The sequence below is a fragment of the Salvelinus alpinus genome, chromosome 16 (assembly GCF_045679555.1).
Source record: "Salvelinus alpinus chromosome 16, SLU_Salpinus.1, whole genome shotgun sequence".
NCBI classification, from domain to species: Eukaryota; Metazoa; Chordata; class Actinopteri; order Salmoniformes; family Salmonidae; genus Salvelinus; species Salvelinus alpinus.
The window spans coordinates 9,791,390-9,805,497 of record NC_092101.1 but is presented as its reverse complement, the minus strand read 5'-3'; the positions used below and the strand labels follow the sequence as shown (position 1 = coordinate 9,805,497).

The following is a 14,108-nucleotide window of genomic DNA, read 5'->3' as shown; positions in this document are numbered from 1 at the left end:
CGCTGGGCAATACGGACTTTCGGCTCCCTCCAAAGATTTTCTATTGGGTTCAGGTCTGGAGACTGGCTAGGCCACTCCAGGACCTTGAGATGCTTCTTACGGAGCCACTCCTTAGTTGCCCTGGCTGTGTGTTTCGGGTCGTTGTCATGCTGGAAGACCCAGCCACGACCCATCTTCAATGCTCTTACTGAGGGAAGGAGGTTGTTGGTCAAGATCTCGCGATACATGGCCCCATCCATCCTCCCTTCAATACGGTGCAGTCGTCCTGTCCCCTTTGCAGAAAAGCATCCCCAAAGAATGATGTTTCCACCTCCATGCTTCACGGTTGGGATGGTGTTCTTGGGGTTGTACTCATCCTTCTATTCCTCCAAACACGGCGAGTGGAGTTTAGAGCAAAAAGCTCTATTTTTGTCTCATCAGACCACATGACCTTCTCCCATTCCTCCTCTGGATCATCCAGATGGTCATTGGCAAACTTCAGACGGGCCTGGACATGCGCTGGCTTGAGCAGGGGGACCTTGCGTGCGCTGCAGGATTTTAATCCATGACGGCGTAGTGTGTTACTAATGGTTTTCTTTGAGACTGTGGTCCCAGCTCTCTTCAGGTCATTGACCAGGTCCTGCCGTGTAGTTCTGGGCTGATCCCTCACATTCCTCATGATCATTGATGCCCCACGAGGTGAGATCTTGCATGGAGCCCCAGACCGAGGGTGATTGACCGTCATCTTGAACTTCTTCCATTTTCTAATAATTGTGCCAACAGTTGTTGCCTTCTCACCAAGCTGCTTGGCTATTGTCCTGTAGCCCATCCCAGCCTTGTACAGGTCTACAATTTATCCCTGATGTCCTTACACAGCTCTCTGGTCTTGGCCATTGTGGAGAGGTTGGAGTCTGTTTGATTGAGTGTGTGGACAGGTGTCTTTTATACAGGTAACGAGTTCAAACAGGTGCAGTTAATACAGGTAATGAGTGGAGAACAGGAGGGCTTCTTAAAGAAAAACTAACAGGTCTGTGAGAGCCGGAATTCTTACTGGTTGGTAGGTGATCAAATACTTATGTCATGCAATAAAATGCAAATTAATTACTTAAAAATCATACAATGTGATTTTCTGGATTTTTGTTTTAGATTCCGTCTCTCACAGTTGAAGTGTACCTATGATAAAAATGACAGACCTCTACATGCTTTGTAAGTAGGAAAACCTGCAAAATCGGCAGTGTATCAAATACTTGTTCTCCCCACTGTAGATCTGATGATAAGCTGTAGACCATACTATCTACCATACCAACACAGACCTGGCACTAAAACCAAACTCAATGAGCTGTATACCGCCGTAAGCAAACAGGAAAACACTCATGCAGAGGCGGCGCTCCTAGTGGCCGGGGACTTTAATGCAGGGAAACTTAAATCAGTTTTACCAAATTTCTATCAGCATGTTAAATGTGCAACCAGAGGGGGAAAAAACTCTTGACCACTTTTACTCCACACACAGAGATGCATACAAAGCTCTACCTCGCCCTCCATTTGGCAAATCTGACCATATTTCTATCCTCCTGATTCCTGCTTACAAGCAAAAATTTAAGCAGGAAGCACCAGTGACTCAGTCTATAAAAAAAGTGGTCAGATGAAGCAGATGCTAAGCTACAGGACTGTTTTGCTAGCACAGACTGGAATATGTTTCGGGATTCCTCCTATGGCATTGAGGAGTACACCACATCAGTCACTGGCTTCATCAATAAGTGCATCGATGACGTCGTCCCCACAGTGACCGTACGTACATACCCCAACCAGAAGCCATGGATTGCAGGCAGCATTCAAACTGAGCTAAAAGGTTTGAAGGCAAGTAGCTGCCGCTTTCAAGGAGCGGGACTCTAACCCAGAAGCTTATAAGAAATCTCGCTTTGCCCTCCGACGAACCTTCAAACAGGCAAAGCTTCAATACAGGACTAAGATCGACTCGTACTACACCGGCTCCGACGCTCGTCGGATGTGGCAGGGCTTGCAAACTATTACAGACTACAAAGGGAAGGAGGGAAGCTGCCCAGTGACACGAGCCTACCAGACGAGCTAAATAACTTCTATGCTCGCTTCGAGGCAAGTAACCCTGAAACATGCATGAGAGCATCAGCTGTTCCGGACGACTGTGTGATCACGCTCTCCGCAGCCGATGTGAGTAAAACCTTTAAACAGGTCAACATTCACAAGGCCGCAGGGCCTGACGGATTACCAGGACGTGTACTCTGAGCATGCGCTGACCAACTGGCAAGTGTCTAAACTGACATTTTCAATCTCTCCCTGTCTGAGTCTGTAATACCAACATGTTTCAAGCAGACCACCATAGTCCCTGTGCCCAAGAATACTAAGGTAACCTGCCTAAATGACTTCCGACCCGTAGCACTCACGTCTGTAGCCGTGAAGTGCTTTGAAAGGCTGGTCATGCCACACATCAACACCATTATCCCAGAAACCCTAGACCCACTCCAATTTGCATACCACACCAACAGATCCACAGATGATGCAATCTCTATTGCACTCCACACTGCCCTTTCACACCTGGACAAAAGGAACACCTATATGAGAATGCTATTCATTGACTACAGCTCAGCGTTCATCACCATAGTGCCCTCAAAGCTCATCAATAAACACCTCCCTCTGCAACTGGATCCTGGACTTCCTGACGGGTTGCCCCCAGGTGGTAAGGGTAGGTAGCAACACATCTGCCACGCTGTTCCTTATCACGGGGGCCCCTCAGGGGTGTGTGCTCAGTCCCCTCCTGTACTCCCTGTTCACACATGACTGCACGGCCAGGCACGACACCAACACCATCATTAAGTTGTGGTGGGCCTGATCACCACAACGATGAGACAGCCTATAGGGAGGAGGTCAGAGACCTGACCGTGTGGTGCAAGTTCAACAATCTCTCCCTCAATGTGATCAAGACAAAGGAGATGATTGTGGACTACAGGAAAAGGAGGACCGAGCACGTCCCCATTCTCATCGACAGGGCTGTAGTGGAGCAGGTTGAGAGCTTCAAGTTCCTTGGCATCCACATCACCAACAAACTAACATGGTCCAAGCACATCAAGACAGTCATGAAAAGGGCACGGCAAAGTCTATTCCCCCTCAAGAAACTGAAAAGATTTGGACTGGGTCCTCAGATCCTCAAAAGGTTTTACAGCTGCACCATCGAGAGCATCCTGACTGGTTGCATCACTGCCTGGTATGGCAATTGCTCGGCCTCCAACCGCAAGGCACTACAGAGGGTAGTGCGTACGGCCCAGTACATCACCGGGACCAAGCTTCCTGCCATCCAGGACCTCTATACCAGGCAGTGTCAGAGGAAGGCCCTAAAAATTGTCAAAGACTCCAGCCACCCTAGTCATAGACTGTTCTCTCTGCTACCGCACAACAAGCAGTAACAGAGCGCCAAGTCTAGTTCCAAGAGGCTTCTAAACAGCTTCTACCCCCAAGCCATAAGACTTCCGAACAGCTAATCAAATGGCTACCCAGACTATTTGCATTTCCCCCCCCCCCCCCCCCCCCCTCTTCTACGCTGCTGCTACTTTCTGTTATTATCTATGCATAGTCACTTCAATAACTCTACCTACATGTACATATTACCTCAACACCGGTGCCCCTGCACATTGACTCTGTACCGGCACCCCCTGTATATAGCCCCGCTATTGATATTTTCTGCTGCGCCTTTATTATTTGTTATTTTTATCTCTTACTTTTTTTTGCGGGGGGGGGCATGTGACAAATAAGATTTGATTTGATTTTGATTTGATATGTTGTGTTTCCAGTCTGGTCGTCCCTCTCAGCATCGACGACATCTCTCAGTTTGGCGATGGCTCCCGGGAGCTTTTTGTCAAGTCCAGTTGCTACAGCGTGATCTCCATCGTCGTGGTCGATTGCAGCCCCAACGTGAGCTGGATGTTCTCCTCGGAGCCCAAGAGCATCTCGTTCAGCATGGTGTACCGCGTGACCGCCGACGTCCCCGTGGAACAATCCAAGGTAGGACAACCACGCCCCAGCTCAGCTCTTAGACCAGTGGTCAATCACCAACCCTGGCCCTGGAGAGCTACTGTGTGTACAGGCAGGGTTTTCTGCAGTCACCAAGGCTTTATTTGATTTAGGGGATGTGTCAAGCGTCTCGGTTGGCGAGAGTTGATCTTCTAGGATTAGGTCTCCCCTGTCTATGGGGGCGGCGGGTAGCCTAGTGGTTAGAGCGTTGGACTAGTAACCGAAACCGAGTCCCCGAGCTGACAAGGTAAAAATCTGTCGTTCTGCCCCTGAACAAGGCAGTTTACCCACTGTTCCTAGGCCGTCATTGAAAATAAGAATTTGTTATGAACTGACTTGGCTAGTTAAATAAATGTAAAATAAAAATGTAAAAAATATGTCATCTTATTTGTTGTGATCTTAAAGGGAAAACTGATCCTAAATTGGCACTTCTGCTGGGAGACGTTTAATACATACAATATCTTGGGCCTGTTTTACATTTCCCCACTAATGGTTAAGGCTAGGATTTGGGGAAGGAAATCTGATCCTAGATGTGTACCTAGGGGAAACTTCACCCTGGAGCAGTGTAAATGGGAGAGCAACTCCCCCTGCTGAGAACAAAGCTCTTTATTCACCTTTCATTCATCAAGAGAGCAAGCAGCCTGGTGTAGCTCAGGTAGCCCCATACACTCCAGGGAATTGGCCTCTATGGTGTCCATATAGGGAGGTAGCCTAGTGGTTAGAGCGTGGGGCCAGTAATTGAAAGGTTGCTGGATCGAATCCCTGAGCTGACAAAGTAAAAATCTGTCGTTCTGCCCCTGAACAAGGCAGTTAACCCACTGTTCCCCGGTAGGCCGTCATTGTGAATAAGAATATGTTCTTAACTGACTTGCCTAGTTAAATAATTATAGACAGGGCCAAATTGAAACGCTTCTAACAGAAACAAAATATTTGACGCATAATGCATAGCCATGGTATAAAGGGAACACTTTGGAGATTATGGTGCCGTTTTCAAAACAAAGGTGAGGACACAGCAGTTTACCTGACCTGACACGACTGAATTTGGAAATGACTTTTCTCTGCATTTTATCTTTACTGTACTTTTTCACAGCCATTTGTTGATAACGAAATCTGAAAGTACTCTTGATACATTCAGTAACATGGTAATAATATTCATGCACGGCCCTTTATTGAAACACATCGTCATTTTGTTTTGCCCAGAATGGATTCAGGTGCAACTTTAGTGGCCTATTGTCTTTACAATATGGTGAACATGGGCTCATTCTGCTCAGAACAGCCCCAAGTTTAAGAAGTGGTGGAAAATGCTAAGCATTCAAAATGTAACAAGTACTTTTGGGTGTCAGGGAAAATGTATTGAGTAAAAAGTACATCATTTTCTTTAGGAATGTAGTGAAATAAAAGTGAAAGTTGTCAAAAACATAAATAGTAAAGTAAAGATACCCCAGAAAACTACTTAAGTAGTACTTTTAAGTATTTTTGCTTTAGTACTTTACAGCACTGAGTTTAATCCAGACAATTTGCTTGTCAGTCGGATAGGGTTTGTTTCCATCGGCTTCAACTGCTGATGAGAATAAATAATTGACTCATCATTCTAGTCAATGAGTGTTTTAAATAGTCTGTTTCTCAAGCTTGTTTCTACAGTTTGTGTAAAAGGGCAACAACGGTTGTTCTGAGAAGACACCTCCTTTCCTGTCTGAATGTCAATACAATCATCTTTTTTTCTGTTCCGCTTACAATGATTTTTGAAGCGGGTTTTAGACAAAATGTGAAATACTTTAAAATCTTGTGTGACCTAAGTTACCCTGGATTCTACATACATATACTGTTAACTAATTGGAAATATGATAATACAAAACCGATTGTGGGCACTTTTTACACATAAATAGTACATAGACCAGGGTTGTCAAACTCAATTTCTGGACACTCGGTCTATGGGTTTTCGCTCCTCACATGTACTTGATTGATCAATTAAGGTAATTTGTTTGTTAGGAACTCCTCTGACATGGTTGTCTAGGTCTTAATTGGACACACATTGACAAGAAATAGCATAAACCAGCATACACACGGCCCTCCAGGAATTGCGTTTGACACCCCTGACGTAGACAACATTGTATTGAGTAATAGCATTCAAATCTAGGACTTTACAGACATCTTCTAATGCTCTGCTCTCAGGTGCTGATTCCTCTGACTCGCTGTAACTCCCACAAAGAGGCCATCCAAGGCCGGCTGAAAGTCAGGAACCCTGGTCTCTACACACTCATCTTCGACAACTCCTTCTCAAGGTTCGATACGCTAAAGATGTACATTATTATTATTGCCCATACTCACTCAGAGTTCTTTAACATTCCGTGTGCTTGTGTGGAGCAGAGCGTTATCCCTTTGACAACTTCTTATCAGCATACGACAGGCAAAAGATTCATGCGCTTACCCGTACTCACGCAAAACCCTTCAACACTCACACTGAAATCCTCCTCCTCGTGGTAGCGTGCGCTTGTGTAGAACATCTATCGCGAGCATCAAGTCAGTATCCAGTTCCCAGGTGCCTTTTGTGGTGAAGGATGACGGCTCTAAAGTACTGAAGTACAATGAAGTACTGCGCTGTACTAATTGCTTGTGATTGTATAATCTTAATGTTGCATATTTAATTTTGTTCTACTTCTTCATCACATCCTCACAGGTTCATCTCCAAGAAAGTCCTCTACCACTTGACACTCGAGAAGCCGGTTACTTACGACGGAAGTGATTTTTAAGACTGACAGTGGACACATACGCAGGGTAAATGTTATAGGGGAATGGAGGGAGGGAGGACAATGTGTCCATTTAATTTTTACAGGTATTTAATTTAAGGATTTCATGTGCTTCTTTTTTTCTGTGTTCCCCACCAAGTATTTTATGTTTAGTTTTGCTGTTTTAGTCCGAATAGTTTTTTGTAGGATCCCTATATTTTTAACACTAGTGCTTTTATGTTTTGGAGTGTGTTAGTTATGTTTTAGTTAGAGCACAAACACCCTACAGACATAGTGGTTCGCTCTTAAGTCAAATGGTTTGACCTAATGGACTCCTCACTGAGATTCGGTGGTGAAATTCAAAAACAAAACCTAACCACAGCTAAGGGGTTAAAATGCTTACCTTATAAGTACACGCCACGGTCTTGTTAAACACAGATGGAGAAGTTATTATACACTACTTAAGATGACCCCACATTTATACAATGTTATTAGTTCTGATTTTCTTTCTACCATGGACTTAGCACAGTGTCCGCAGGTGAGATGATTCTTCTTGAGCAATTGCATACATTTTAATCACACCGTCAGTAGGGAACTCTGTACAATAGAGCATCTGTTTCAAGCTACAAAAACAACACGTTGTTAAGGAGAAGGCCGTTACGTTGGAGCATCCTCAAAATGCTGTGATGCTGAGGGAGCAGAATGAAGTGCGGGTCGACAGTCAGCAGTACAGGGGGATTGAAAGCTTTGCTACCAAATTCTTGTGTCGGGTGGGACTTTTGAAGCCTACCGTTTGAGTGAATTGAACACTATGAAGGACCTCTCTCTTCGACCGTCGATAACCTTTCCCGAAGTTAGTCCATATTTCATGTTTTCAGATGAAAGACTGCCATCTTTAATGTCATGTAAAAAGCACAAAGAGAAATCCATTTTCAAATGGTTTTGTTGCAAAAGACAATGTCTTAACTTCTCTTATTTTAACATAACTATTGTTTTAAAGCACACTATATTATATTATTACAGCACACTGTCAACTATTATGATCTATTGCCAAGCTCAATTTCACTCACTGACAAAGCAGGTGCCAATCCTTGCCTTTAAGGGATTACTTCCCTTATAACATTAATTTGCAAAATTATGTTTCCATTACAAGACACACAAAAACTGCACTGTGAAAATGAAAAGTTAAGTGCCGAGATGGCACATTGTCTTTTCACGTGTGCAGATTTGACATGTGTTTTGGATAGCCAGTCCGCGCTATACTCAGCATCTTTAAGGATCCACTGTTGTATACAGTGCTTCTACTTCTTTAATGTTTAGGCTATCCTCAAGGACTAATGCTTAGCCATAGGCTATCCTCAAGGACTAATGCTTAGCCATAGGCTATCCCCAAGGACTAATGCTTAGCCATAGGCTATCCCCAAGGACTAATGCTTAGCCATAGGCTATCCTCAAGGACTAATGCTTAGCCATAGGCTATCCTCAAGGACTAATGCTTAGCCATAGGCTATCCCCAAGGACTAATGCTTAGCCATAGGCTATCCCCAAGGACTAATGCTTAGCCATAGGCTATCCTCAAGGACTAATGCTTAGCCATAGGCTATCCTCAAGGACTAATGCTTAGCCATAGGCTATCCCCAAGGACTAATGCTTAGCCATAGGCTATCCTCAAGGACTAATGCTTAGCCATAGGCTATCCTCAAGGACTAATGCTTAGCCATAGGCTATCCTCAAGGACTAATGCTTAGCCATAGGCTATCCTCAAGGACTAATGCTTAGCCATAGGCTATCCTCAAGGACTAATGCTTAGCCATAGGCTATCCTCAAGGACTAATGCTTAGCCATAGGCTATCCTCAAGGACTAATGCTTAGCCATAGGCTATCCTCAAGGACTAATGCTTAGCCATAGGCTATCCTCAAGGACTAATGCTTAGCCATAGGCTATCCTCAAGGACTAATGCTTAGCCATAGGCTATCCTCAAGGAATAATGCTTAGCCATAGGCTATCCCCAAGGACTAATGCTTAGCCATAGGCTATCCTCATGGAATAATACTTAACCAAAGGCTATTCTCAAGGAATAATGCTTAGCCATAGGCTATCCTCAAGGAATAATGCTTAGCCATAGGCTATCCCCAAGGACTAATGCTTAGCCATAGGCTATCCTCAAGGACTAATGCTTAGCCATAGGCTATCCTCAAGGAATAATGCTTAGCCATAGGCTATCCCCAAGGACTAATGCTTAGCCATAGGCTATCCTCAAGGACTAATGCTTAGCCATAGGCTATCCTCAAGGACTAATGCTTAGCCATAGGCTATCCTCAAGGACTAATGCTTAGCCATAGGCTATCCTCAAGGACTAATGCTCAGCCATAGGCTATCCTCAAGGAATAATGCTTAGCCATAGGCTATCCTCATGGAATAATACTTAACCAAAGGCTATCCTCAAGGAGCACCTCAGGGCACAGTGGAGTGGAGTGGTTCTCAACTGGTTTTGCCTCGGTACCCAAATTGACCCAGGTTGTCTCGGTTGCAAAATGTGCCAAAAACCATGTTTAATGCAATATTAATAGTACATGTAGAAATTATATTACAAGGGAAAAACATTCCCACCTCTTTCATTGTCATTAATTCAATTTTGCCCATATTCTTGATGAAGAATTTTAAACTCACTAGTTTGAGACGACAGAATCAACCAAAAATGCACTGCTAATAGCTATATATTGAAATATGGTGATTGAAAAAAGATTTTTCAGACATTAAATTATAATAAAAATAAAAAAACATTATCATTTCTACACACCTTCTACCTGATTTAAGTTCAGACTGGAGTATTTCTTCCATATATATATATACAGTACCAGTCAATAGTTTGGACACACCTACTTATTCCAGGGTTTTTCTTAATTTTTACTATTTTCTACATTGTAGAATAATAGTGAAGACATCAAAACTATGAAATAACACACATGGAATCATGTAGTAACTAAAAAAGTGTTCAACAAATCAAAATATATTTTATATGAGAGATTCTACAAAGCAGCCACCCTTTGTCTTGATGACAGCTTTGCACACTTTTGACTGGTATAAATATTTGTAAAGAATACACCCGAGACGCATTCAAAACCTTGGGTTGCGACCCACCAGTTGAGAATGGCTGGTGTAGTGTACCATGGCAAGCTTATGTTTGTGTAAGGTCTTTCTGGATAATATCTGAACTGTTTATAATAGCAGGCCTATATATTATATACCATCATAGGAATATGATTTTGTAATATTTTAGAATTTTAGAATTTTGTTATAGCCATACATTTTAGATCTTGTGTTTTTTGTTGTCACTAATCTAAGTTGATCGTTGTCTTTCTCTATTAGTCTCTATAGTAATAAGGCATGACCACCTTGTTTACAATACTGTCTATTCAAGGAGTTTACCAATGTTTTTCACTAATGAAGCAAGGTCCGGGGTGATGTTTTCCCCAATCCTAACGATAACCATTAGAGGGGAAAATGCAATACTGACCCAAGATCAGGTTCTAGGGGCAACTTCACCCTACACCAAAGAGTCAAGGGCTAAATCGGATGCTGCTTTTGTAGAGAACTGTTTTCCATTTCTAAGATTTTATGAGTGGTCTAAATTTGTGCAATTTGTATACAAAGCCTCGTATTTTCTCTACAGTTTTGCACTTTTTGGAATGAAAAACAATAATAATGATTTACAAAGTCACAAGGAATTGTATTTTAAACCAAGTCTGTTTGGTGCTGGGAAAGATGGGAAAGATATCCTATGTATTTTATTAAAAAACTGCTTTCAAGTCAGTCACCATCATATTCTTTATCTTAGCACTCACTGTTATAATGGTTACGGTACCGGTAAAATGTACAGTTCAACTTTAAAATAAAGTTTGTAAATGATGTCACTTTCTTCCACTTCCTAACTCATCACACCTATTCCAGGTTGACAGTCTTTAGAAAATAAGGGGCTACGTCCATCAGCTATCCCTGTGGTTCTAGGTAGACCCTTTTTTCTGTGTGTAGAGTGGTTTTCAGGGTCTCAATTTCTATGTGTTTTCTGAGGACAAAGCAATTTCTCTCTATGGTCATTTTAAGCCTTACATGAGTACACAGATTTGTGTGATGCGTTGAAATGAATGCCATTCAACCCTAAAGCTTTTTGCACGGACCAGGGGTTTTGCCACTCCAAGCCTAATTCCTCTTCACAACTCTGTTACGTCTTGGCATTCCCTCTCACCTGGCCACTGTTTCGTCTGTCGAGGGCCAACGGTGCCTTTCAGTTGGAGACTATGCATGAACGCAGCTTGAGGGGAAGCAGTGACAACAATGATATGTGCTGGGGCAAAAATGTGCATTCACGTATGCGCTGGAGCTACCGGTTAATTGAGTGCGCAATGTGCTTTCATCTCATTACGTATTGACTTATATGATGACCAATCCGGCTCTGCGCTTCCGCCACTGTGCGTATGTTGAGTTTGTCTATCCACACCAGATGCGTTCAGGACATGCAGGTTGAAATATCAAAACGAACTGTGAAGAACTATATTCATTAGGGACAGGTCGAAACTTGCTATTGCTAGCTAATTTGTTCTGGGATATAAAAATTGGGTTGTTATTTGAGGTCCTTTTTTTTGCTAGATCATTTTAGGATTTTAGGTCCCACAAAATCATGTGTTCTCTACTCCAACAATTAATCCACTGATAAAAGGGGAAACCTAGTTCGTTTTTAGTAATCTCTCTTCGTTTTCTTTTAGTAATCTCTCTTCGTTTTCTTTGGATTTTATATGGCGGTTGGCAACCAACTTTACGGTGCATTATCGCAACCAACTGGTCGTGACACCTTCATCTTTCAATCACCCACGTGTGTATGTGCTCCTAAAAACCAATGAGATGGGAGAGACGGAACTTGCAGCGGGTCAAGTGTCTAAAATAGAGCCAAGTTCTATTTTAGGCGCCTAGCTACGTAGACGCGCACGAGCAGTTTGGATGAAATGATTGAATAACGTGTAAAAAAAAAAAACGCTCGTGCACGAAACGCTGTTGGTGTGGTCAGTATTTTAGATGCAATTGTGATAAAATACATAACGTTCATTCCAGTCTACAGGTGATCTATCCAAAGTGGAAATGGTCATTATTCCACCCCTAGATGCTTACAGAAATGTCCAATTACGCACGACAAAGGAATGGACTGCAATAGGACACTTGGTTTGACGCACAAGCATAAACCCATAATAAAAGTTTACACAGGTGTTAGTTTTGATAGATTTTTGCTTCATAAATGTGACTTTGTAGTGCGAGACGCTTGTGCAGACCACAAGTGGCACGCGCAGGCTCCGAAGCAGCAGAGAGCAGATGGTTTTAGATGAATATTTCAGGGTGGTGGAGAGAGAGGCTTCCCGCTGCCTGCCTTAGTGCACGTCATTGTCTGTCTATGATAAAGGATGCATGGAGACTTATTTAAATAGACAGCAGTTCAGTAAGAGTGGACTGTGAGCTGAGTTGATCTGGCGCATTCAAACAGCTTTGAACACTCAAGATGTGCGTCCTTGTCTATTGGATTCTTTTCGCGACATCTTTGGCTCCATCTGTGAGTATTTGAAGTGCTTTTTTTTAAACCACAGTATCACTTCTTGCATTGTGCATATATTGTGACGTTTTTGTTCATTTTGGTCTTCAGAAAGGTTTTTTTCGGCTATTCGTCATTTTTTTCTTGAGGCAAGCCGAAGTTCAGAAGTTCGGTAGCCGAATTCTACGCCCCTTAGTTAGATTGGTGAACAGTAGGGATTATTCAATGAAGTGTTTGTTGTCATTCAAGGACATAAAACTCGTTTTCATGAAAAAAAATTCACTCGAGAAATAATGCAACAAACATCTTAGTTAGATGTAAAATTGCGGGACTAAGACCTCCTCGGCAAAAACGTCTAAATGAATTACAGTCATCTTAGACTAATTCAAATAAATTTGATGAAGCGTACACTACGGCGTCTCAAGAGGGACAAATAGTACTATTTCCGCTTTGTTTTTCTCGTTTATCAAGTGAAGGTCTTTTAAAGGAGTATTCGATAGTGATGGGCATTCCGGCTCTTTTCAGTGAGCCGGCTCGTTCGGCTCAGCTCACCAAAAAGAGCCGTCTCTTTAAAAAAAATATGTTTTGTATTTTTTCAAATCAAGCAGTTTGCGATAGTTTGACTATGATTGGTGTTAAAAAAAAATCTAATTAAATTATTAAATGAAATCATTACTCTACCTTAACCTAAGTATTTAAAAATGCATTGGTTTGTTATGAAAAATAATGCTTTAAACATTGGCATTTAAAGTATAACTTTTTAATGTATATAAACAAAGTGCATATAAATCTAACCATTCAAAACTAATACAATCTGAACAGCATAATAATAGAATATTGCACCATATCAAAGAAAAATAACAATGTGCAAAACTGCAGCATCCCACTTAAAACATTAAACTGGTCCCTCTTTTCTCTCCTTTATTGCCATGTTATAACCAGCAGCACACAGCAATGCTGACCATATTTTGCCTTTATGAGAGATTTGCATTCAGAAATGCAAGCTGCCTCACTTTCGAGGGGCTGATGCGTTTTCTTCTCTCAGTAATTATTTGTCCTGTTTTCGAGAAGACCCTCTCAGAGGGAACGGATGTGGCCACTATGCAGAGTCTCCCTGTCATGACTTTAGTAAGCCGTGGGTAGACAGAGGCCTTGTTCTTCCACCAGCTCAGAGGATCTGCAGATCTTTGGGCTCCTCCAAATAGGATCGGACCTCCGTTATGGCATCTGCTGAGGGATTCCTTCGTGCTGCATCCCCAGTTACTCACTCGTCAAACAGCATCCAAACAGCAGACGTTTGTGGCACTACTGCTGGTGCTTCTGCTCCATCTGATCCCTCTTCTTCCTGTTGCCCTGGTGCCTGAGCTGGCTGACTGCTGGGTCTGTCCCTCCCTGCTGCTGAGGTTATTCTTTGAAGAGCCTCATCAATCGCTCTTGCATCACTGCAGGCAAACTTCTTAAACCTGGGGTCAAGTGCAGCGGTTTCTGATAGCACGTGATTATATTCCATTCTGTGGAACTTTCTGTCCATTGATGAACATAGGGTAGCCATCGACTCTGTCACATGTCCTGTGGTTACATTTGCGTCTCTCTGGCGGCCTGCTGTGATTCGCTGCAGACCCTTACACAGGAGTATCTTTTTTGAGGCTGTCACAGAGCTGAAAAGAGAGAACAGTAACTTATTAGTTCAGGTTCATGTTTTGTCTACTGATACTACATTCTCATCTACTACTCATAACATATATAATACTGGATTAAATAATGATGTAGTAATAACTGCTTACTG

The 14,108-nt window shown here is 42.7% G+C and overlaps 2 protein-coding genes across 3 annotated transcripts in view; both read left to right on the top strand.

Moving 5' to 3' along the window:
• LOC139540759 (FYVE and coiled-coil domain-containing protein 1-like) overlaps nt 1-10,661 on the top strand; it is a 49,015-nt gene extending 38,354 nt beyond the window's left edge. For both annotated transcript variants that reach the window (XM_071344695.1, XM_071344694.1), the window contains exons 16-18: nt 3,801-4,011; nt 6,193-6,302; nt 6,698-10,661. In XM_071344695.1, the coding sequence (XP_071200796.1) occupies nt 3,801-4,011; nt 6,193-6,302; nt 6,698-6,770 (394 nt within the window). In that variant the 3' untranslated portion in view covers nt 6,771-10,661. The remainder of the gene's footprint in view (nt 1-3,800; nt 4,012-6,192; nt 6,303-6,697) is intronic.
• A 1,480-nt stretch (nt 10,662-12,141) lies between these two features.
• Nucleotides 12,142-14,108, top strand: part of LOC139540754 (growth hormone-releasing hormone receptor-like) — a 49,162-nt gene continuing 47,195 nt past the window's right edge. Inside the window, exon 1 of the mRNA XM_071344682.1 lies at nt 12,142-12,343. Coding sequence (XP_071200783.1) covers nt 12,293-12,343 — 51 coding nt within the window. The 5' untranslated portion in view covers nt 12,142-12,292. The remainder of the gene's footprint in view (nt 12,344-14,108) is intronic.